At 39.2% G+C, this 25,759-nt stretch overlaps 1 protein-coding gene across 7 annotated transcripts in view; it reads left to right on the forward strand.

Annotated features, from left to right (window-relative positions):
* The window catches only part of LOC120534013 (polyhomeotic-like protein 3), a 92,882-nt gene that overhangs the window by 11,541 nt on the left and 55,582 nt on the right, over positions 1–25,759 (forward strand). For all 7 annotated transcript variants that reach the window (XR_005634668.1, XR_005634669.1, XM_039761228.1 and 4 more), the window contains exons 2-4: positions 2,271–2,438; positions 20,139–20,306; positions 20,737–20,814. Coding sequence is in view for 5 of the 7 variants with exons in the window: in XM_039761228.1 (XP_039617162.1) it covers positions 2,319–2,438; positions 20,139–20,306; positions 20,737–20,814 (366 nt within the window). In the remaining 2 variants the exon portion in view is untranslated. The remainder of the gene's footprint in view (positions 1–2,270; positions 2,439–20,138; positions 20,307–20,736; positions 20,815–25,759) is intronic.

Raw genomic sequence — 25,759 nt, forward strand, 5'->3', positions numbered from 1 at the left:
TCCGCTATGCACTGTGATTAACTAATGCTTGGCTTAGGTTTGATTCCTGCCTTGTGCCATGTATTACCTGGAATGGATTTTGGTTCCCGAGGCACAGGGTTAAATGGGTTGGAAAAATAATAGATCAAGGTAATCCATTCATTCATGTATTTTTTCAGTTCAACTGGGGAACTTGGCTGTATACATTTTTTAGAATGGATAGAAGACGGGTTAAATCATTGGAATTTGATGCAAGCAATAAAATTGCTGCCTGCTCTTCTGCAAGAAAACTTTTTTTACACTTTTTTACTGTTGATTTCAGTTCAGATGATCAGCATGCCTTAACATTGTACTTCGCACAAGATTAATTTGAATAGCATAATGGTGTGGGGGCTTGTGCTGCTCTGTGAACTTTGCCATGCTATCTTTGCTATTTTTGTTGCAATTTCTTTTTGGGTACCCTGGTTTCCTTCTACATGTTAGTTTCTGCTTTACCTCTAAATTATCCAGATCTGTACAAGAGTATGCCCTGCAATGGACTGGAGTCTTGTCCCGATTTGGTTCCTACCTTGAATTCAGTGCATCTGGTACAGACTTTTGCTTTTTATCACCCTGTAATTGCATAAGTAAGGGATGGATATGGATGAACGAGTAATCTTGATGCATATATTGTCTCAGTGTTATAATCAGACAGATTCAACTAGAGGACAAGTGCCTACTTTTAAAATAAAACAGATTTTGAAAAGGAAAAATTAGATGGTTTCACAGACAGGTCAATGTTTGAATAGTAATACTTGCTGATTATAGCAGGGGGAATGTTGACTTATTGCACATTGTTCAGACAAGCAACTAAGAATTTATTTGTCCCCTGTACATGTAACAGTATTTACTTAAATATTATGATTTAGAAATTGTTTCTAAAGCAAATGGTTTCCTTCTTTTCTAATATTTGCAAATAGTGTGATATTTTGCCACCAGGTGGCACAATAAGAGCCTTCTTTCTGCCCATGTTCTGTCAGACCAGTGTTCATAAAGTGTCTGTATGCTTCACAAACCTGCATTCATTAAGAATTCTGTATTATTTAGAAGTGATGCTGTTACTCTTCATCTGCAGAAATGGCGTCTTTCCCCTTTCACAGTATTGCTTTTGTGTCTCACTGAATGATGCTTTGTTATACAGCTATGACAAGTGTGACAGTTCAGTTACAGACAAAGCCTGAGCAAATGAACTGGAGTGTCCTTGTGAAATGAAAGGCAAAAATATCTCCCCTACAGAGGGAAGCTATTGTTTAATGTTGTGCTAATAAATGGTGCTCTGATGTGCTGTTGCCTTGCATGACTTCAGGTTGCATTAGGTCATTGCTGAAATAAAAGGTTTTCCAGGTAAGCATTAAATAAATTTAATCTGGAATTTCATCATTCAATGCATTCTTTTGTAAAATAGAAATAGAACGCCAATGTGGAGTGTAATAAGCTGTTATTTTTATTATAACCCATTCATCAAGTGTAACTGTCACATTATAGATGTTCAAATGATAAGCCAGGAATAAAATGAGTTTTGGAAACTAAACTGTGACTGGTTTATGGGTCAGATTCCCAACACTAGAGAGGACATAAACACGACTGAGCAGAGTCATAGTCATTGGGGAGTCATTTAAGAAATTAGTAAGATGTTTTGTACCTTATGTTTGACCTTAGTGGTGTGTGTGTTTATGGGGGCAGTCTAAAGTAAATGTCAGACTGAGTGTGCAGCCTATATAGTAAGTATGTACTGTATAGCTCCTCAGTCATTCATCATCCACCAGTTGTTTGTCCATTTGAACTACTTACTAAAATGAAATACACCTTGGTGTTTATTATGACAAGCTACAATAAAATTACTTTCACATCAAAAAATAACCCGAGGCAGCACTCATCTGATGATTTCTCTGAAATTTCCTTTGTCTAATTGTGACACTCCTGCTCATCTTTCCAAACTCTAGCATATTAACTAATTTCTAAATATCATGCTTACTTGGCTGCAAGAAGTAGTGGCAAAATCTTTCTAACACTGCATATGGATGCAAAATGGAAAACAGTATCAATTACTTGATAAATCCAGCTTGTATGAAAATGGTTCTTATTATTTCCTTATTGTGGAAATATTATTAATAGTCAGAGGCAGCATATCTACTGTATGTATCGCAGAAGGCATGCTACAAGAAGAAACACATTTTCCAAACCACATGAAATGCATGTAGCCTTGACTTGTGTTCTTCTTGCTTTATTGTGCTCCTTTCCTTTTTTCACAGCTGGGTTCAGCCCAAAAGGAAGAAATTGCAGAAAATCAACACAGAGCAATGGACAATGAGGCAAGATCTAGTGCCCCATCTGGCACAAGTGGCACAAGCACCCCATCCCGGACACAGGCGCCCCCAGTGCCTCTTTACAGTGGTTCATCTGAAAGACAGGCTGTTCAGGTACAAAAGAGAAGAGCATTTTGTGGATTCTGTATATGGTCACGTGAGTGTTTAGATAGGCCAGACAATTTGTGTTAAATACTGCAGATAACATGTTTCTGAAACCTTTAGAAATAATCTGTTTTCCTGCAATAATTTCACCTAGCATGTGATTTATTTCCATCTAGGTCACAATAATAGAAGGAGAGGATCTGACTAAACAAATAACTCACAAAAAACATTTTACATGTCTTGTTTGAAAATATAAGTCTAAATTGCATCAGTGTAAAGCAGTGTACATGTATACATAACATTCCTTTAATGGACTAACATCACATGCTATAAAATGACTATGTTGCTGTAGTGGATTCAGAAATTTATCAGGCTCCTACACTTTTTGCAGACTTTATTTAGATTTAATTTTAAATGGATGAATGTATCATATTTCCCCATCAGTGTATTCTCAGTTTCCCATAATGGCAAATTGAATATGTGTTTTCAGAAAGTTTTTCATATTTATTAAAATGAAAAAATAATTACAAAGTTAAAAGCAACAATCTCTCATTCGTTTAAATAAACAGACCTGTAATTCAGTATTTTGTAGAAGCTCCTTCAGCAGCAATTACAGCTTTGAGTCTTCTTGGGTAAGTGTCTACAAGCTTTTCACACCTAGATTAGGGCAGGTTATCCCATTCTTTCAAGTAGATCCTTTCAAGATCTGTTAGATTGTATTGAAAGCTTCTGTACCTTGCCATCTTCTGGTGTCTCTGCTAATGTTCTATGTGATTTGGTCTGAGCTTTGGCTGGGTTGCTCAATGACTTGTCCCAAAGCCACTCCAGTGTTGTTTTGGCTTTTGGTATGCTTTTGTTGCCCCAGTTTGATATCTTGTTCACTCTGGAGTAGGATTTCTTCAAGAACCTCTCTATATTTTGCTGAATTCATCCTCCACTCTATTCTGACTAGCCTCCTTGTTCCTGCCACAGAGAAGCACCTTTATAACATGATGGTGCCACCATGTTTTGCCATAGGTGTAGTCTTAGACAGGTAATGGGTAATGCCTGGTCTTCACCAGACATACTACTTGGACTTCTGCTGAGAGTTCAATTTTTTTTCACTGGACCAAATAATCCTTTTCATCATGCCCCCTTAGTCCTTTTAAGTGCTGTTTAGCAAGTGTATCTTCCATCTAGACACTCTACCATGAACAACTGATTAATGGAGTACTGCTAAGGTGACCATCCTTCTGAAAGAATCTTCCATCTCAGCAAAGGAATTCTGAGTCTCTGTTATAGTGACCATTGGGTTCTTGGTCCTGCTCCTGACCAGTGCCCTTCTTGCCTGGTTAATGAGTTTGGACAGATGCCCATTTGTAGGAAGAGTCCTGGTGGTTTGAAACTTGATCCATTTCACAATTATTGATGCCACAGTGCTCCTAGGCACACTCAAACCTTTGGAAATAGTTTTATACCCTTGTCCTAATTTATGCTTCCCCACAACTTTATTGTGGAGGTCTACAGGGACCCTGAACTTCATGACTTGTTCTTTTCCTGACATTCAGTTTAAATTGTCTCCACTGTGATGTTTCCAGTGGACATTGTTATTTACAGTAGGTTTGAGGGACTGAACAACTTAGTTCACCACAATAAGACTGAAAAAATATGCGAGTGCTTGTGTTTCTGAAGGCTTGGATAATGTACATAGCACAACTGTAAAACTCACAATTTATGCCAGTCGACAAAAAGAGAGGAGAATATCCCAGGACTGATGCGTGAGTGAAGCGACAAGGCAGTTGACTCAAAGGGCACTTTAGTCAGGGCAACATTTTCTTGTTTTTATGTAACACAAAAAAGTTGGTATGAACCTTAAGATTTATCACACGTTCAGTACCTTATTTATGTACTCCCTCTAAAAATGGTGATAAAATATATTAAAAATTTCAAGTTTGGTATAACGTAGTTCACAGTACCTTGGCACATTGCCAGCATCCGAGAATCAAAACAGTGCATGTGCATTTCAAAGTCACATGCCAGTCCATAGCACTGACATACAGTTTTCTTGATAACTATCGTGATTTTGCAAAATTAATAAAAAATAATTAATGAGACTGATGCAACCTGAACCTCAATCTGAATAGCAGCTAAATACCAGCTTTACATTTTATAAAACATGCAGAAACTGATTTTTGTATTTCTCATTTCTGTAAGTAGTATTGAATTTTGGTTATGGGTGAAAACAGTTTACATCAAACTGACATGCCAATACACATAATAGCATTGTTGGGTAGCTTGGTATTTAACATGCCAGCATGCCAGGTGGCTTACAATAATGGTGATAGCACCATTGTAACTTTTTATTTTATTCATTTTTTTAACGTTGCTGACCCATAAACTGTAACCATGTAAATATATTTAGGCCCTTAATCTAAACAGAATAGCTTAATATCATCAAAAATTAAATGAAATTAAAACATAATGCTTATTTTTTACATTTACCCATGATTCCTTTTTACCCCATCATAATTAAAGTATGCAAGTACTGCAGTGTTATTATCCAAGAATACATTACGTCCGTTTTTCTAGCTATGGAGAATATTTTTAGCACAGCAGGAGCAGGAGTGAATATGAAGAGTACAATTATCAAGTCATTGATGGCGCTGATGCAAATTTTAATGTAAGCCCATTTGAGAGATGCTTATATTTTAAATTAAATTCAGCTTTAGCAGTGCCTTTACATTCTACAGTTGCAATCCTGTTTAATTTGACTTTGTCATGTCTGTTTCTCGTGTTCTACACCAATTTGAGGATTATTATTTTCATTATTATTGCAGGATTACTATCTACATGTTGTAGCCTATAATTTTTGCCCTCCTCCTCTCTATGTTTATGAAAGGTAGGTGCACATGTATGTCACATAGTACATATTCTGATTATATATTTTTGTAAAATTTAGTTAATTTCTGGAATCTGTTTAATGTGTCAGTCAGAGCCGATGTCTGTTAAAAAGTCTCACAAGTTTGAAACAAAGATGGTTAGACAAATGTGGGGGGCGAGTTTCATATTAAACATTTGAATTGTTTTTAGTGCATATTTGCATTTTATTGTTTTAAAGCTAATCTTTTATTATTTTAGATTTTTTTTTCCAAAAGTAAAATATTTGTTTATTTTTTTGTTCGTTGTTTAGAGAATGCACTGAATCATGAAGCCTGTATAGCAACATGTAATATATGTGAAATAAGAGTATCATCCCATGCTTAAGTAAGGGTAAATCTTGGATTAGTGGCTAAAAAGCAAAAACAAATCACTTTGCCTTAGGCAGCATTATTCAACGTGCTGGCCCTGGTATAGCTAATCTAACACACTATGTTTTCTAAAGATAGAAAGGTACTCAAATATCTAGATAGATTAAAAGTCTTTGGCATATATCTTATCATTAAATATGAACTTCTTATATATAAATACTACAGTTAAAAGAATTATTATTTGATATTCTTCCTGGTACTTTCATTGGCACTTGAAATCTTGGTTACTGTGAAAGAAATAACAGGACAAGGTTAGAGGTTTGGGGCACCTTAAGGCCAACCTCATATAATTCTAAGCAATAAACTGAAAGAAAACATGTTTTATGATGCAAAAAACAAGTTGTAGACTGACTAGAATAGCGGCTCTTCCAAATTTAAGGCATTCTGGAAGGAAGCGGCGATGGAATGGTGTCAATCATCCTTTCTGCAGGAGGGAAAGAAGAGAGATCATTAATACACACTGCCTCCTCCTCTCTTGGCGGAGAATTACCATCACCCAAGCCTTCGAGCTTTTTTTAATGCTCATGGGTATGACAAATAATCCTCCCCAGCCCAGATTCCATTGGATCAAGTGACTCAATCTCTGAGGTCATAGACATGAGGCAAAACATCAGTGTTGATGTGGAGAGAACCCTGACGATACAGGACTTTGAACTGATAAGGCTGAAGGTCTGAGAACCATCTGGCAACACAGGATTTGACTTCTTGTATAGCAACATCCAGTGTAAAGAAGAATGGTCTGTCAACAGAGTAAATTCGTGTACCAGGAGGTAGTAGCTCAGATGGTCAACAGCCTTCCTTTTCACTGCCACATACCTGGTTTCCCAATCTAGTAGCTCAAGTACATTATGTGGTGTTCAACACCATCAACACTTTTGCTTAGCACGGCACTCACATATGTATCTGAATGCTGTAAGGTCGCTTGGGCCCAGAGCAAACCAAATGGGAGGACCATGTACTGCCAATGTCCACCTGGGGTACTGAATAAGGTTTTTCCCTTTGTGGATTCCGTAAAAGAAATTTGCCAATACCCTTTTGTCATGTCCAGTGTGGTCAAATATTGAGCCTTCCCAAGCTGCTCAAGGAGTTCGTCCATGCGAGGCATTGGGTAGGCATCAAATCGGGAAACTTGATGGAAGTCATTGTAAAAGTGTCAACCTCCGTCCGGTGTTGAGACCAGAACAATGGGACTGGAAAAGGAACTAAAACTTTGCTCTGTCACACCAAGGTCCAGCTTGCATCTGATCTCAAGTTCCACTCCTGCTTGTTTAGCTTCAGAGATGCGTAAAGGGCTCTCTCTAACAATAACCCTGGGTTCTGTAAGAATGTCATGTGCAATTAATGTGGTTCTTCCAAGCCGTTCATCGATTACTCCCGGGCCAGACAAGATGGCTGTTTCCAGCTCTCGTCGATGGTGGGGTGTCTGTCATATTTGCTCCAAAATGAAGGTTATTTTGCGCAAAGAAGGAGCGAGGTTGAGCTGAGTGGGGATCAAGATTCCTTTCCTTCCAGGGCTTCAACAAGTTCACGTGATAGACCTACTCAACTGGCAGCATGCCTGGTTGTTTCACCAAATAGTCTACCAAACCCTTCCTCTCCTTAATTTCATAAGGGCCTTGCCAATGAGACAATAAATTGGGAATGACGACCATGACATGGTCTCTGGGATGGAGCTTCGGTGCCATGGTAATAACACAGAACCTGAGCTAATTGCACACATTCATGTTTTTTTTTAGGATGGATCGAATTTTAGCGAATCTATTGTGTAATTGCATAATATACCTAAGAATATTATTAGACTGCGGTTGGCTGGTGCCCTGTCCGGGGTTTATTTCCTGCCTTGCGCCCTGTGTTGGGTGGGATTGGCTCCAGCGGACCCCCGTGACCCTGTGGTTAGGATATAGCGGGTTGGATAATGGATGGATGGATGGATATTAGTAGAAGGAAATGCCTCTTTTTCCCAATTTTCTTTTAGAATATCCAATATTCCTCAGGGTTGTCGACAATACAGTTTCAAAGGGAGAGAAGAGGCCTGCGGTACCTCCTGATAATCAAAGAGTATGAGAGTGGTATACTGAGGTTTTTAAATGCTTAACTTGGAGTAATTTGGCAACCTCCTTGAACATTTCTGAAATGAATGACGTCCCTTGGTCCATTAGGATTTGTTTAGGAGTACAGGATAACTGGGACGTCAGTCTTATCTCACTGAGTCGCCACATAACTCCGCTCAAACTGACTGCAAGCACGGCATGGAAACAACTTGTGATGGGTTTTCACCATCAATGGCCAGGCTCAGTGCTTTAGAAGAGAAGGTAGATATCATTCCGCTTTTCATTTCTGACCAGTCCTATCTGAGAATCACAGGAAAACAGGGACTTTGCATAAGAGACACCCTGATCCTTTTAGTGACACCTTTATAAGCAACGATACAACGAGAGAACATGTACCATCGAGTCTCCCTGTGAATACAGGTTAGATGGGTTGTTCCAGGTTTCCAAAGTAGTGGAAGAACATATTGATGTGTAACAATAGAAATGTTGCTACCAGAATCAACAACCCTATGCTTGTGAACAACCACCACTTCATTGTGAGGAAGAGACAGGGGATTAGCAAATAAAACAGTACCCCTTTCCTTGTGCACAGCTGCAGTCCATGGGCTCATCAAAGCAGGGGCAGTTGGGGATGGTATGTCCTACCTCTCTACACTTATAAGAGCAGAGAGAAGTTGTGTTTTTCTCTTTTGGGTTGCACCTCTGGTTCCGTGTTGTGTACGGTGGGCTCCTAATTAGTGACAGGTCAAGGATGGGACTTGTGGTGATCAGCGAACTATTCCACATGCTTGATTTGCAAAGTGGTCTGTTGGCGCTTGAGGACTTCTATTATTAAATCCAAGTTCTTGTGTTCTTGTTTCTGGACTAGCCGGGCAAGGTAGTTGGGGAGTGCGTTTAGAAGTAGGTCACATGTTACCATGTAGGTAATGTGTTTTGCTGAGTTTACCTCTGGTTTCAGCCATCGCTGAACTCTGCCCCTCTGCCCCAGAAATGCTTGGGAGCGGGTTGACTTCTCTGGGCTGAATGTCCACTTGTGACACATCATTGCCTGCTGTTCCGGATTAATTCTGTGCTGTAGCAGCACCTTGGCCTTCAGTCGATCATAATTATCAGCCTCCTGCATATCGAGGTTATAATAGGCTCACTGTGCCTGTCTCCCCAAGAACTGCACCAGTATGTGTGCCCAGTCCACACATTGCCAGTGATGACTTGTGGCAGTTCTTTCAAACACAAATAGGTAGGCCTCAATATAGGGGCAATAATCCTACAGACTGTGTCACTGTGAAAGAACTAACAGGACAAGATTAGAGTTTTGTGGCACCTTGTGACCAACCTCATATAATGTCAAGCAATATATTGAAAGAAAACACGTGTTTTGGGGCATTTTGTGACCAACCCGTATAATTTAAAGCAATAAATTGAAAGAAAACACATGTTATGATGCAAAAAGTGAGTCGCTCTGACTTCTGTCTTAGGTAGACTGACTAAGATGGTGGATCCACAGAATTTAAGGCATTCTTGGTGGAAGAGAGTGATCCAGGTCGATGTCAGATGGAATGGTGTCTAACATCATTTCTGTAGAAGGAGAATAAGAGAGTTTGTTAGTACAGAGTGCCACATCTGTCTCAGTGGAAAATTACTGCCACTCATTTTTCAAGCTGTTTTCCATGCACATGCGTGTGACATTAAACTGAAAAGAGCATTTTTATTGGGGAAAAAAAGAATTTTTTATTAAGAATGCTCCCATATATAAGACCATTATTCTATACAATACTCACACATATAATATGTAAAATTAAATGCACAAAAGTATCCATCCATTTTTATCCAGAGCAGGGTCGCTGGGGCCTATTCTAGCAACTATTGAGCACAAGGCAGGAATAATCCCTGGATAAGGTGGGTGCCCATTTGGGGGGCGTTACAAAAACACTGACATCAAGGTCGTGTTTAGCATTGTCAATCCATCTAACATGTCTTTGGGAGGAAACCAGATCACCAAGAGGAAACCCACTTGGATATGGGAAGAATATGCAAACTTCACAGATGGAGCACCCAGAACTTGAATTCTGAAATTCTTGTTGTGAGACAGCGGTACTCCCTGTGTGTTACCCTACACAAAACTATAAAATCTATTTTTGAAAAATGAATGTCATGCAATATATACAGATAACATATTTACATACTGTATATATATGGTGGTTATAAGTTTAAATTTTATGTATTCTATGTCAGTGGCATTCTGAAAAGGATCATTTACTAAGCAAATAATGACACTAGACCAGTAGATGTCTAAAAACCATCATATGAGATAGTGCTCCTAGTTCAAGGTAAATTAAGTGCCATCACTTTTTAAGAAAAAAAATAGAAATGACTTAGCAATGCTAAATTAAAAGCAAATACTACAATTAATGAAAAGGCAGTGTAATGTAATAACATGAAGCAACCTCTGCAACAAACTCCCAACAAGCATATGCTATGCTACGCTTGTAAAATAATAACTTTTCAGCCTTGATTTAAGTGATAAAACTGATGAGTCTTCTCTGGTATTGGTAGGTGAGACATTAGAGATTATGGGTGCCCTATAATTAAGTGTTATGGCCCCTACACTAATTTGTTAATTTATCCATCGGATATTAATAAGGCCTGCATCTTGAGACTGAAATGTATGCCCTGGACAAAATTTAGATGCTCTAATAATGATCTATCTATCTATCTATCTATCTATCTATCTATCTATCTATCTATCTATCTATCTATCTATCTATCTATCTATCTATCTATCTATTGATCCCAGCTCCCTCTGCCCTGAATTAATGGAGAGGAAGGAATCTTAATTTACTGTTTGGGTACTTTGCCATCCTGGAGCAGATATTGTTGCGGCAGGTTAGGGAGATTTTCCAGGTTTACATTCAGGAGTGTTTTCAGTGTAGAACTCTGTATTAAATGCTTACTTATTTTGTATAATGACAAAAAAGCATGCTTGTTCTCAAAAGTCAAAAAAGCAAAACAAAGTAGTTAACCAAAAATATTGCTGATCAAAAATCCTTATTAAAAAAAAAAAGAAAGTCAAAGTTAAGAAAATGTAAAGCAGATGGTCAAAATTTAAAACAAGTCAGAGTAAAGAGGTTTTTAAAATTGTTACCCCAATGTTAGAATGCATAGAGCTCTGTAGCTCCATCTTTTGTTGAAGGGAGCTGCTGAAACTGTATATCAAATCCATGTACAAAACTATCAAAATTATGTTAAAATTTGAGAAATTAGAAATTGTGTAATACAGGAATATAATGCAATAAGAAGGAATAATACCAAAACAGTAGAAAATCATGACACATACTGTACATGTGTGATTTAGTCGCATCACATCACCAAATGGCAGTATATAGATGTTAAGACTGAACTTAAAATAATGAGTCACTAATGTGATTGATGATATATATTTTAAATTATCAACTAAAAACTGGAATATCAGTGGAATGGAATTAAAATTTAAATAAATGTTTCAATGGTTTTGAAGTTCAGTCCTGGGGACCACCATGGCTACAGGTTTTTATTCCAACTAATTTCATGGACCATTATGCTTACTTTTAATAGATCACTTTGATTAGTTACATATATTTCCAAGAATTATTGAATATTTGTATTTTACCGCATCTTTAAATTCTTAAACTTTTTTGGCATTATATACAAACTAGCCGAAGCCCGCCATAGCATACGCCGGTGTAAGAATAGGAACGGAAAACGGTGAGAAAGGAATTCAGTATAACAAAGACTTAGGAAACCACCGTCGCAGTATAACGAAAATAGCAAGGAGCAAAACCAATGCCAATGGTCGAGACAGTACCTTCCTGTAGCAGGCTACTGAAAACATAGACATATATAGATAGATGCCGCATTCACTTTGTTGCCCAGTGGACACTATACAGTAAGTCAGCACGTCTGCCCTATTGCGAGTGGTAAAAGTTCCATTTAAACTAATACAGGTAGAAGTGGAAACCGGGTTTTCTGATGGAAAAATAATAACGTTTTAAACAGTATCGTTTACATAGAACAGATTTTGGCGAATCGTTTACATGCAATTATTTATATCCATGTATACACTAAATGCGTCCGTATCCCATGGTCTTAGAGTTGGTGGGTGGGGCTCTCTGTCTTGCGTGTGCTCTCTGTCTTGCTTGCCCTTAGTTAGAGTTGGTGGACGGGCTTTGGTGGGCGTGGCTCTCTGTGTTGCTTGCCCTTAGTTAGAGTTGGCGGGTGGGGCTCTGTGAGTTGGTGATCGTGGCTGTCTGTCTTGCATGCAGTGTAAAGTCAATGTGGCTCAGAGGTGCATGTGGACTTTTGCACAGACGAAGGCGACTGAAGCTGTGTTTGGTGAATTGTTGCATGCCTCGAGAGCGACGCTGGACTCGGGAGGATGGTTACAGTTGCTGTGCATGGCTTTGTCGTGCGTATCCCATGACGCGGTAGGTGGGTTAGAGTTGGCGGGCGGGGCTCTGTCGAGTGTATCCCATGGTCTTAGAGTTGGCGGGCGGGGCTCTGTCTTGCTTGCGCTCACTGTCTTGCGTGCCCTCAGTGTCTTGCTTGCGCTCAGTGTCTTGCGTGCCCTTAGTGAATTATATATATATATACTGCTCAAAAAAATGAAAGGAACACTTTTTAATCAGAGTATAGCATCAAGTCAATGAAACTTATGGGATATTAATCTGGTCAGTTAAGTAGCACAGGGGGTTGTTAATCAGTTTCAGCTGCTGTGGTGTTAATGAAATTAACAACAGATGCACTAGAGGGGCAACAATGAGATGACCCCAAAACAGGAATGGTTTAACAGGTGGAGGCCACTGATATTTTTCCCTCCTCATCTTTTCTGACTGTTTCTTCACTAGTTTTGCATTTGGCTACAGTCAGTGTCACTACTGGTAGCATGAGGCGAAACCTGGACCCTACAGAGGTTGCACAGGAAATCCAACTTCTCCAGGATGGCACATCAATGTGTGTCATTGCCAGAAGGTTTGCAGTGTCTCCCAGCACTGTCTCAAGGGCATGGAGGAGATTCCAGGAGACAGGCAGTTAGTCTAGGAGAGCTGGACAGGACCATAGAAGGTCCTTAACCCATCAGCAGGACTGGTATCTGCTCCTTTGGACAAGGACAAACAGGATGAGCATTTCCAGAGCTCTACAAAATGACCTCCAGCAGGCCACTGGTGTGAATGTCTCTGACCAAACAATCAGAAACAGACTTCTTGAGGGTGGTCTGAGGGCCCAACGTCCTCTAGTGGGCCCTGTGCTCACAACCCAGCGCAGTGGAGCTCGATCGGCATTTACCATAGAATACCAGAATTGTCAAGTCCACCAATGGCACCCTGTGTTTTTCACAGATGAGAGCAGGTTCACCCTGAGCACATGTGACAGACGTTGAAGGGTCTGCAGAAGCCATGGAGAATGTTATGCTGTCTGTAACATCATTCGGCATGACCAGTTTGGTGGTGGGTCAGTGATGGTCTGGGGAGGCATATCCATGGAGGGACGCACAGACTTCTACAAGCTAGACAAAGACACCTTGACTGCCATTAGGTATCAGGATGAAATCCTTGGACCCATTGTCAGACCCTACGCTGGTGCAGTAGGTCCTGGTTTCCTCCTAATGCACGACAATGCCCGGCCTCATGTGGCAAGAGTATGCAGGCAGTACCTGGAGGATGAAGGAATTGAAACAATTGAATGGCCTTCACGATCCCCTGACTTAAACCCAATAGAACATCTGTGGGACATTATGTTTCGGTCCATTAGGCGCCGCCAGGTTGCTCCTCAGACTGTACAACAGCTCAGGGATGCCCTCATACAGATCTGGGAGGAAATTCCACAAGACACCATCCGTCGTCTCGTTAGGAGCATGCCCCGATGTTGTCAAGCATGCATACAAGCTTGTGGGGGCCACGGTATTAAGATACTGAAAAGCATTTTGAGTAGCAGAAATTAAGTTTTTGAAAAAATGGACTAGCCTGCCACATCTTCATTTCACTCTGATTTTAGGGTGTCTACACAATTGAGCCCTCTGTAGGCAGAAAACTTTTATTTCCATTAAAAGACTTGGCATCCTTTTGTTCCTAAGACATTGCCCTGTCTTTATTTGTATAGATATCCAACTTCATATTGAGATCTGATGTATCTAATGTGTTTCTTTAAAGTGTTCCTTTAATTTTTGTGAGCAGTGTATATAGATGCTGAAGATTAGCAAAGAGCAGTGCAGACCAAGGTGTAAATAACAGATACTAAAGGGATGCAATAACTTCACTGCTATTTTAACTTGTCTGCTGTTTAAGAAATATTGCTTACAAATAAGCAAACAAGTGAATAAGGCACTCAAGTAATCATTCCTCTTTAGTATTCTGTGTTGTCAGTACTTAGATACAATCAAAGAAGCAAACTCTATAGAACTGTGAAATAAAAAGCAAATGGCAAAAATATGCATTTAAAGTTTTGTCAAAAATACAAATATTTCAGAATTTGTTAGAGTATGACTATTAAAAAGGACAACTGACTAAATGATAAGATCTGTTGAAAGCAAGAACTATGTACTGATCGTGACATTAGTTGAAATAAAAATCCATAGGCGCAGGGATCTCCAGTACTGAACTTTTGAACCACAGGTTTACAGACTTGCTTTTACCGTGGAGAGGTTAGACTTGCTTTATATAAAAACTGGAAACAGTAAAATGGCAAAATTTCTAAAATTGAGTGTGGCTCCCAAGCATAGAGACAAAGCAGAAAGGTTTGCAATCCTAACCTTACCTTGTTTACACCAAACTGACAAACATATGAGATTCAGCTCCAAAAGTGTGAAAAATGAGGTGACAGAGATGGCAGCCAACTTACACATCTTGGGTAAATTTTGCACACACCTGTGCTTATTGTGCATTAGACAAGAGAAAACACAGAGTTAGGTCTCCATAGAAACAACCTTCTCTAAGAAGTGCTATGCAGTAATGGCAACTTTCTTTGAAAGCATATTGCCTGACGGTGAGGTAGGTGTACTAGAGAAATAAAAGCATTCTCTATCCCTCTGTTGTGTATTTCTTTTAAATAAATATTTTGAAGTCACTTGTATGTATTTATATATGTCTTCTATTGAAATGGGCATAAATATAAAATGACAAGGCACACATGCACACCTACAAAAACTTTTGAGAGAAAAATGTACTGTTTGCAGACAATATAAACACAACAGTTCCTGGAGTCACACTCCCTTTTCCTATGTATTATCAAGCTGTTTATGGGCATCATAGGAGAGAGAACTTAAACAATTAAGAAATAAAAGGCAGCAACATATGTGTGAATTAGTGTTCCAAAGGACTTAATACATAAGGTTTAATCAACCAGGATATTAAAACAGAAACCCCAGCTGAGAAGTCAGGGAAAATGAAAAGGTTAAATACTAAAATAACTGTGGGAAAATCAAAATTCAAAGCAAAAGGCAAAGGTAGAAGTCAGAAATCAAAGGCAAAAGTCCTAATTCTGTTTGATGTCAATCACCTAATGAAACAGTAAAAAATTGCTTTTTTTTAATTGTGTGAATTCAGTGTTTGGATGTTAGTGTGCTCCACTATCTTGCACCACTGTCAGGTGCAAGGCAGGAATCAATCCCTGGATGTGGTGCCAAAATGAACAATATACAATATTTAAAAATTATTGCCAAATAATTCTCGAGAATGCCAAACATTGGGAATAGAATCTGTCAGGAGAATCTTGTGATGAATCAAAAAGTCAGAAGTTTCATTAGGTTTTTAGTACAACTAATAAAGATGATGTCCAGGTGTTTATGAAGTCAAGTCAAGTCAAGTAAAGTTTTATTTATAAAGCACATTCATAACAGCTTAAACTGAACCAAAGTGCTGTACAAGATAAGCTAAAAAAAAAAACAATCTATCTATCTATCTATCTATCTATCTATCTATCTATCTATCTATCTATCTATCTATCTATCTATACAGGTGCTGATCATAAAATTAGAATATCATGACAAAGTTGATTTATTTCAGTAATTCCATTCAAAAAGTGAAACTTGTATATTAGATTCATTCATTACACACAGACTGATGTGTTTCAAAGGGTTATTTCTTTTAATTTTGATGATTATAACTGACAACTAATGAAAGTCCCAAATTCAGTTTCTCAGAAAATTAGAATATCAATTAAGACCAATGCAAAAAAAGGATTTTTAGAAATGTTGGCCAACTGAAAGGTATGAACATGAAAAGTATGAGCATGTACAGCACTCAATATTTAGTTGGGGCTCCTTTGGCCTGGATTACTGCAGCAATGCGGCGTGGCATGGAGTCGATCAGTCTGTGGCACTGCTCAGGTGTTATGAGAGCCCATGTTGCTCTGATAGTGGCCTTCAGCTCTTCTGAATTGTTGGGTCTGGCGTATTGCATCTTCCTCTTCACAATACCCATAGATTTTCTATGGGGTTAAGGTCAGGCGAGTTTGCTGGCCAATCAAGAACAGGGATACCATGGTCCTTAAACCATGTACTGGTAGCTTTGGCACTTTGTTCAGGTGCCAGGTCCTGTTGGAAAATGAAATCTGCATCTCCATAAAGTTCATCAGCAGCAGGAAGCATGAAGTGCTCTAAAACTTCCTGGTAGATGGCTGCGTTGACCTTGGACTTCAGAAAACACAATGGACCAATACCAGCAGACTCTGGGACCTTGATTTCCAAAGGAAATGCAAAATTTACTTTCATCAGAGAACATAACTTTGGACCACTCAGCAGCAGTCCAGTCGAGAAGCTTCTGATGCTGTCTCTTGTTCAAGAGTGGCTTGACACAAGGAATGCGACAGCTGAAACCCATGTCTTGTATACGTCTGTGCGTGGTGGTTCTTGAAGCACTGACTCCAGCTGCAGTCCACTCTTTGTGAATCTCCCCCACAGTTTTGAATGGGTTTTGTTTCACAATCCTCTCCAGGGTGCGGTTATCCCTATTGTTTGTACACTTTTTTCTACGACATCTTGTCCTTCCTTCGCCTTTCTATTAATGTGCTTGGAACCAGAGCGATGTGAACAGCCGGCTTCTTTAGCAATGACCTTTTGTGTCTTGCCCTCCTTGTGCAAGGTGTCAATGGTCGTTTTTTGGACAACTGTCAAGTCAGCAGTCTTCCCCATGATTGTGTAGCCTACAGAACTAGACTGAGAGACCATTTAAAGGCTTTTGCAGGTGTTTTGAGTTAATTAGCTGATTAGAGTGTGGCACCAGATGTCTTCAATATTGAACCTTTTCACAATATTCTAATTTTCCGAGATACTGAATTTGGGACTTTCATTAGTTGTCAGTTATAATCATCAAAATTAAAAGAAATAAACATTTGAAATACAGTCTGTGTGTAATGAATGAATCTAATATACAAGTTTCACTTTTTAAATGGAATTACTGAAATAAATCAACTTTGTCATGATATTCTAATTTTATGACCAGCACCTGTATATATATATATATATATATATATATATATATATATATATATATATATATATATATATATACATACACATACATACATAACAATACCACAATCATAACAATCATGTGCTATTTGGTGTTGTAATTTTACTTTTAATGCTTGTAAATAACTTCCTTTATTGATTTTGTGGATTTGTTTACATTCCTGTCTCCAGGCATTACACACTAATGACATCTTTGAATAGCATCATGGCCATCTATGCCATGATGACACAGTTTGTAATTCAGTGTGATTTGTATGATAATTCCTTTTTTTGAAATTTGTCTTACATTTGAGGAAGATGAATGTTTGTTTGAGACTTGGAGAATAAGGGAACAAATAAAAGAGAAGAGTTTTTGACCTGTAAAGGTTTAACACTGAGAGTTCAGGTTCAGTTCCTGCTGGTATTTTGACTGTTAATATGCTTTGAGGTTTGGGTCTCTGCATATATAAAGTAAAACTAGGTCTAGTAATCAATAGTTCAATTTGAGAGGCCATCATCCATATTGAGAATGAGAATGATTTCAATCTGTTTTAAGATTAAAAACTTGATGACTCAGAAAGTTAAATAATGTTGTGTTGATAGAAGGAATTAAAATATTAATATATATATAAATATTGTGGAGAGAAAAATGTTGCCTTAAGACGGGTAGAAAAAATATTTAAATATTATGTTTTCAGTCATCAGGAGGTTAGTTGAATGATGCAAGAAGTTCTAATAGTGCTAATAATAGTGCTAAAATATTATAAAAGAAGGCTGGGTTAAGGATTCTGAAAGCAAACACTGAAAGCAAATAAAACTGAAGATCAGTGATACAGTGATATTGAGAGTAATGGGAAAGGCAGGGCATAGTGAGGATGTAAGGGATTGGAAAGACTGCAGAACACACACTAAATAGGCTTAAATAACTTTACTAAGCCTGTCCTCATTCTGTACTATATGAGGTAGGTGACAGCTGTTTTGAGAACTAATGGAATCAGAAGATGGCATGGAGAGTCAGTATTCACACAGGGACCATAATCAGGAAAAATATAATAAAATAAACAAAGCTAAGAACACATACTCTTAAACCTAAAAAGGGTACCTGTAGCCAGAGTTAAGAAACATGAAACACAGATCGTCATCCGAGGTCAGAAAAACTGTTGTAATCAGTAAATTTAAAAGCTAAAAATCAGAAATTACACAAGAGTTTTTTGTTTCAAGAATACAGTCTTGGAGGACCAGTAACGTGTGACGTCACTTTTTAAAGCATCGCACTAGTTAAATCATTATGTATGACTTCCAGGAACTGCATGTAATCAATGCCTTCATCAATAAAGAAAACGTGATGGCATTGCAGGTAAATGTGAATAATTTTTTACATTATTTTAAACATAATGAAATAAAAAATTACTCTAACCAGTAGATTCATTGGCATCAGCAGCCCTAAAATTCATATGCAAATAATTAATTCAGAGGTCAAAAAAGAGTTGGAGAAAAATTGAACTCCAAAAAAAAATCATGTCCTTTTCCATTTATGTAGATATGACTGTGTGCCTTCAAGAATAGATTACTTTATATATTTTTGGTTAGTTCATGGAATGGCACAAAGGTACAGCAGGTGGTGTTTTTATCTTACACCTCTTAAATTCAGATTTTGATTTTTGGTTTAGAATCCTGGCCCTGTGGAATTTTTACATGCTCCTGCTCCTTGCATTCATGTATATTTTCTTGACACATTCCTTCACACAGTCTATGAGTTAATTCAGCAATGCAAAAAATGTATGATCTTGTTTACATGGAACTCATTCTACCTGAATTGTTGTGTATAACAAAAGTTCCTTGTAATATTATGCTCTGTGAAGTGTGTGCTAGTAAAATCTGATAATTTGATTGGCCTCAGCTTTATTCTTTTTCTACTAAGACAGTCTCTGACTCCTTTTGAAACATAGAGCACAGTAGATCATCTTCACTTCGCTCTAACCTTTGTCCTTGCACCCCGTGTTCTCTCGGAATTTCAACTATACAGAGATGGGAATTATTACTCTAAAGCATACTGAGGGATGTTTTAATTGCTTTTATTGTTTCCTTGATTAAGAAGTTAGCCTTATTTGATCTTTGAACAAGTCTTGTAAACGATTAGACAGGGCTGAGGTTTAGCTGGTTTTGATGTCACTTTTCAGTAAATACATGACCTTAAGTAAGTCTATGCTGCTGCACTTGGAATTTTGTAGTAATATTTATTTCTTGAATTTGTGCAATGTATGTCAAGCACTTGATATAAATTATGAAAGTATACCTCTAAGTTAATGCACTTTCAGATACCTGGAAGTGTACTATATATATATATATCTTTAAACCACCCTGTATATGTACTGTATAAAGATATATACATACATACTGTACATGCATATACTGGATATACAGTATGATGTATTTCTGTTTATGTTTCAATGTTGTGTTTTATACTTTTTTGTTTTTTGTTTTTCATACTGTATTTTATTGTACAGCATAGCGGGCTCAAAAGTGTGCTTGAATTTATCTAACATTTGTTTTAAGCATTTTGAAATATGCATGGAAGGCAGTAAATATAATGAAAAGAACTCTTTCTCACTTGTAAATGAGAGAACGCTCATAAAGAACAGGAAATCCTGGAGATATGCTTGCAGTGGTCTGTGGTTCATGTCAGACATGTGAGAAGTACCTACAGTGCTGAGAGAGAATGCTCTTTCACAGCAAAGCTTTCTTTGGTGGCTTAGCTAAGTACAAATACTGATTGCCATTTTAGCCTCTATGTAACATACAGTTCAAGTGTTTCTGATCACAGGTAATAGATTGGATAGACATGTCCCATCATCCATGACAGCAGCAGTACTAAATGTAGAAATTCCTGCAGGTCATCCAGCAGGCAATCCATCGCCCACCTAGTATGGCAGCACAGTATCTGCAGCAGATGTATGCAGCTCAGCAACAGCACCTCATGCTCCAGACAGCAGCCCTGCAGCAGCAGCAGCAGCAGCAGTTGAGCAGCTCCCAGCTACAGAGCCTAGCCACGGTCCAGCAGGTAAGTAGCAAACAGGCCTTGTTTGTGAGTGGTTATGTACCTGGGATGAGGACTGATTCTAGAGTATAAGATAGTATTTTAAGTAGACTCTCCTTCTGGGGATCTTTGTTTTGCGCCCCCCATGTTCACGTCTAAACTTATTGTTTCCTGTAGGTGCCTTATGCAGGCGTACCATTTTTTATTTGATGTCAGGCATTTGTTTGCTCTGAAAACCACAGGGAGGCTTACAGTTGTTGTGAGCCAGTGGTTATCTCTTTTTATTATTCTTGTGAAACTTCACACATGCAGCAGCACCCACTGTAGGAGGTGGGTTATGCTGAATATAAGACATTAACTGACGGATATTAACCTTTCGCTCTCTTTTTCTTTCTCTCTCTCTCTCTCTCTCTCTCTCTCTCTTTCTCTATCTCAATCTCTCTATCATTTCCAGGCGACGCTTTCTGGAGGCAGGCAGTCCTCATCCCCCACTGGAAGTGTCACTCAGCAGTCAAGTGTTTCGCAGACTTCGGTGGGTAGCATTTAACTCTGCATCTGTTCACATGTGGCAGAGCTCTTTATTGTGACAGCGGTGACCTCAGTATTTAATTAAGGGCCTTGTAAAGTGGAGCAGATTCCTTGGGTAAGTCCTCTGGGGTGCCTCTGGGGCTGCAGTTAAGGTGGAGTTTTCCTTCCTTCGCTCTTGAGAGTGTGATGGAGCTTCGTGCTCAATGCAATTGCTTCCTACTTCATGAAAGGTATCATGCCACAGAAAAGTAGAAAACTATTAAGCCTAAAAGCAGAAGGAAGCATTGCAGTGCTTCACATGTATTTGTCTTGCTTCATTTTTACTTCAGTTAGTCATCATTCAGGTATCAACATGCCATTGCTACTTGTGCTAATGTGGAGACCAAGCTTCAAGAAGTCTAGATTTCAAACTTGCTAACAGGTTATCTGATTCTAAACCATCTTCATCAGCTAATCTTCCAAAAGCACAAAGCTTAGTGACCCATAATGAACTAACAGTTTTTGTTTATATCTGAGATTGCATTCCAAGTCGTGATTAAAAAAGAACTTCCTGATCCTTGCCAGCTAACTGGTCAGATTATATGGAATAAACCAATGACTGATGGTTCACTCAGAGTAGTTAATTTTTCCATTACTTTTCTGGCTTAGGTACAGTACCATGAAAATGTCTTCAAACAAAACTAAAATTAGACATACAAAGAAAATAATTAATTTCATTTATCTAACGAACAAAGTTATACAACACCAACTAGCATTATCCGAAAAAGTAATTGCCCCCGTATAGTTAATTTCTAATATTAGTTCCTTGCAGAACCACTTTATTTCAGAAACATTGGTAGGTTTCCAAGCATGCCACAGGATCTGTGTGAGGATTAGAGCAGGTCTGGCCTCTCCAAAATTATAATTTTGCTTCTTTTCAGGCACTCTGTTGTAGAGTTGATTTTCTTGATTCCATGTTTTGGATTAGTGTCTTGCTGCATGACTCAACTTTGCTTCAGTTGCAGACCACAGATGGTAGATTGAACTTTTTCCTTAAGAACTTTCTTATACAGACCAGAGTTCATGGCTCAAGTCATCCAGGTCCTAAGGCAACCAAACAGCCCAACACCATCAGACTACAAAAACCATGTTTGACTGTTGGCATCTTGTTATTCTGTGGGATGCTGAGTTTGCTTTATGTCAAACAAAGTTGGAAACGTGTCAGTCAAAAATTCTTGTCTCATTTCTCCATAGAACATTCTCCTAAAAGACTTGGTGATCATCCTGGTGCTTATTGGTAAATGAGAGGAAAGCAGTTATGTTCTTCTCAGTGGTTTCTGTCTCACATCTCTCCAATGAAGCCAGTAACAGAAGAAATCAGGAAGGTGGCATGTACCTTTTCACAGCGCTTACATGAAGTGATCCTTGTTGAACTGATGTTGCTGTTTTTTTTTCCAAGTGCACTGAAGTGGCCTAAGCCAGCAGGCAACTGACAACTAATTAATGTTAACATACATTATAATTGCATTCCAGGAATTAGAAATGACATTTCAGGCGTGGTAGTACAAGATGATACAAATACTACTATAACACAGCCTCAAAGTCCTGGGTTTATATCTTTGCCTGAGCACTATCTATGTGGAGATGGCATATACACTTCTTCCATCCCATATCTGAAGGACACACAGGTTAGGATGCTGGCATCTCAAAACTAACTTGATTGGGTTAGTATGAGAGATTGGTGCCCAGTGTTGGATGGGTCTGTTGACTGTGTTCAGTGCAGCTGGGGCATGTATCAGGCTCTTGTGACCCAGAACTGGAATGAGATTTTTCATGGATTCATGGCTTTTGGAGGTACTGAATTCTCTACTAATAGTAAATATTTGTGTTGTTTCCTGTAGTAAGAAACAGCAAGATTGAAAAATAGAGATAGCCCACTGTGTAATATAAAACTTTTGCAGTTACTATATATATTTTGAAGTCAGAGGCATGCTTGTTCAGATGAGTGAAGGTAGTTCCCTTTAGGTCAACTTTTTCAAGTGAGTAAGCTGGTGGTACTTTCTGACTCAGAGTCCTGGAGTTCACAATCAGCCAGTCTATGTGAGGATGTGAAATGGAAGAAGAGTGGGGTCTTCGGTGACTTCTCAGTGGTGACTCTTGCTTGTGAAATTCCAGCATAATAATAATTGCAAAGTCTTATTTTGGGGTGGCTCACCCAGTTTTGTGCTTTTAGCAGATGTGCTGAGGGAAAAGTGTTTGAGGTTGTCATCACCACCTAGTATAAATTTGAAATGATTGACCCCTGAAACTCCTGCCTGATTATAGCATTGACACTAGTGTCTATATCAGTGCTGTCTGCCCTTCACCTCATCTATAAATCCTACTTCACTGTAACCTTTAACAATTTTATTACCTTATACAAGCTATACTAACTATACTGAACAGGACCGGAGAAAGTACAGTCACCTGCGGCACTCCTGTGTTGCTGACCTCAATGTCAGACCTGCAGTTCCTGAGACGCACATACTAAGGTCTGTCTGTAAGATAGTCCATGATCCATGCCACCAGGTCTGAATCTACTCCCGTCTCTGTCAGCTTGTCCCTAAGGAGCAGAGGTTGGATGGTGTTGAAGGCACTAGAGAAGTCAAGAAACATAATTCTTACAGCACCACTGCCTCTGTCCGAGTAGGAGAGGGATCGGTGTAGCATATAGATGATGGCATCCTCCGCTCCCACCTTCTCCTGGTATGCAAACTGCAGAGGGTCGAGGGCATGGCAGACCTGGGATCTCTGGTGGTGAAGCAGAAGCTGCTCCATGGTCTTCATCACATGTGACGTCAGAACGACAGGCTGGAAGTCATTCAGCTCACTAGGACATGATACCTTTGGGACTGGGGTGATGCAAGATGTTTTCCAAAGCTTTGGGACTCTCCCCTGTTCCAGGCTCAGGTTGAAGATTCGCTATAGAGGACTCCCCAGCTCCAACGCACAGGCCTTCAGCAGTCGTGGTGATACACCATCTGGACCCGCTGCTTTGCTGGCATGAAGTCTCCTCAGCTCTCTGCTCACCTGGGCTGCTGTAATTGTGGGTGGGGAAGTCTCTGCAGTACTCCAAGGTGAGAGTGAGTTAGGGTGGTCAAACCTGTTAAAGATGTTGTTCATTTGGTTTGCTCTCTCCACATCTCTGTCAATGGTGGCACCCCGCTTCGAGCTGCAGCCAGTGATGATCTTCATCCCATCCCACACTTCCTTCATGCTGTTTTTCTGCAACGTCTGCTCCAGCTTTCTCCTGTACTGCTCCTTCGCTTCCCTGAGCTGGAGTTTGGAGTTCCTTCTGCACGCGCTTGAGCTCATGCTGATCATCGCCTTTTAAAGCCCTTTTCTTCTTGTTCAAAAGGCCCTTGATGTCACTTGTAATCCATGGCTTGTTGTTAGCATAACAGCATACTGTTCTTACTGGAACTACAATGTCCATACAGAAGTTGATGTAGTCAGTAGTGCAGTCAACAACCTCCTCAATGTTCTCACTATGTGATACCTGCAGGATATCACAGTCTGTAGTTCCAAAGCAGTCTCTCAGAGCCTGCTCTGCCTCAGGGGACCACTTCCTGAATGAGCGTGTGGTTGTAGGTAGCTCCCTCACTTTTGGTTTGTAGTGAGGTTGAAGCAGAACCAGGTTATGATCTGCTTTCCCAAGCGCAGGCAGCGGGGTGGCTCTGTATGCATCTTTAACATTTGCATACAGTAGGTCAGTAGTCCTATTTCCCCAGGTGTTACATTCCCCATACTGGGAGAAGGCAGGTAATGTTTTGTCCAGCATCACATGGCTAAAGTCTCCAGCGATTAACAAAAGCACCTCAGGGTGCTGTGTTTGTAACTTAGCAACAGCAGAATGGATTATGTCACCTGCTATCTCCACATCCGCCCGAGGAGGGATGTAAACAATAACAACAATGATGTGTCCAAACTCTCTGGGTAAGTAATAGGGACGCAGACTTACGGCCAACAGTTCGATGTCCCTGCAGCAAGTGGAGATTTTGACGTTTACATGTCCAGAGTTACACCATGTTGTATTTACATAGAGAGCGAGTCCTCTTCCTTTCTGCCTCAGGTGGGCAGACGCAGGTATTTGCGTCTCTGTCTGCTCTAACTGTGCTTAACCCGTGTAGCTCCACGTTAACATCTGGGATGTTAGTTTTTAGCCACATTTCACAAAAACACAACATACTGCATTCTCTGTAGGTCCTGACATTTTTCACCAGCGCAGCCAGTTTGTCAATCTTATTTGGTAGTGAGTTCACATTTCCCAGGATCACAGAAAGCACCAAAGGCTTGAAATGCCATTTTCTCTGGTTTATAATGATCTCTAATGACTCGCCCCTTTGAAGACTCTAGGATGTGTCTTATTGGCTCCTTGTGACCTGTGGTCTGACATACTAAATGTCACAGTAGGTTAACATTTGTTTAGTTAACTTTTAATTAACCACTGCCATAAGATTGAAATTTTACTTTGTTAAATAAATAATTATTGACCAGTGAATGCTATTTCTCTGTCAATGTTCTGCTTCCATAACATATAAGACATTTGACAAGAAATACTGGGAAATATATAAGCATTTTGTGGAACGTCATTGAAGGTCACATTTGTGAAGTATGGCATAATTCAGAAGAGACTAACTTTGGTCAAGAATAATCCAAATGTGAGGCCCCCCCTTGGTTATCTGAATTCTCTTTTCTTCATAAGAAATATCTTTTTTTAGCCAAACAATAAACATTTTGGGAACAGATGACAAAGCTAAGAATGCATTGCTGAATGATGCCTGACACCCCAAAAGCACAACTGTGTTGATGTACACAAAGGAAAAAGGATCTGCTACTTCCATATCTTTCTTGAAAGAGTTTTTGTTTAAGACAAAGGTGTGTCCTATCAAATTCTTGTATTTTGTGTTTTTTTTCCACTCTGGTGGATA

Source organism: Polypterus senegalus, chromosome 1 (assembly GCF_016835505.1).
Source record: "Polypterus senegalus isolate Bchr_013 chromosome 1, ASM1683550v1, whole genome shotgun sequence".
NCBI lineage: Eukaryota > Metazoa > Chordata > Cladistia > Polypteriformes > Polypteridae > Polypterus > Polypterus senegalus.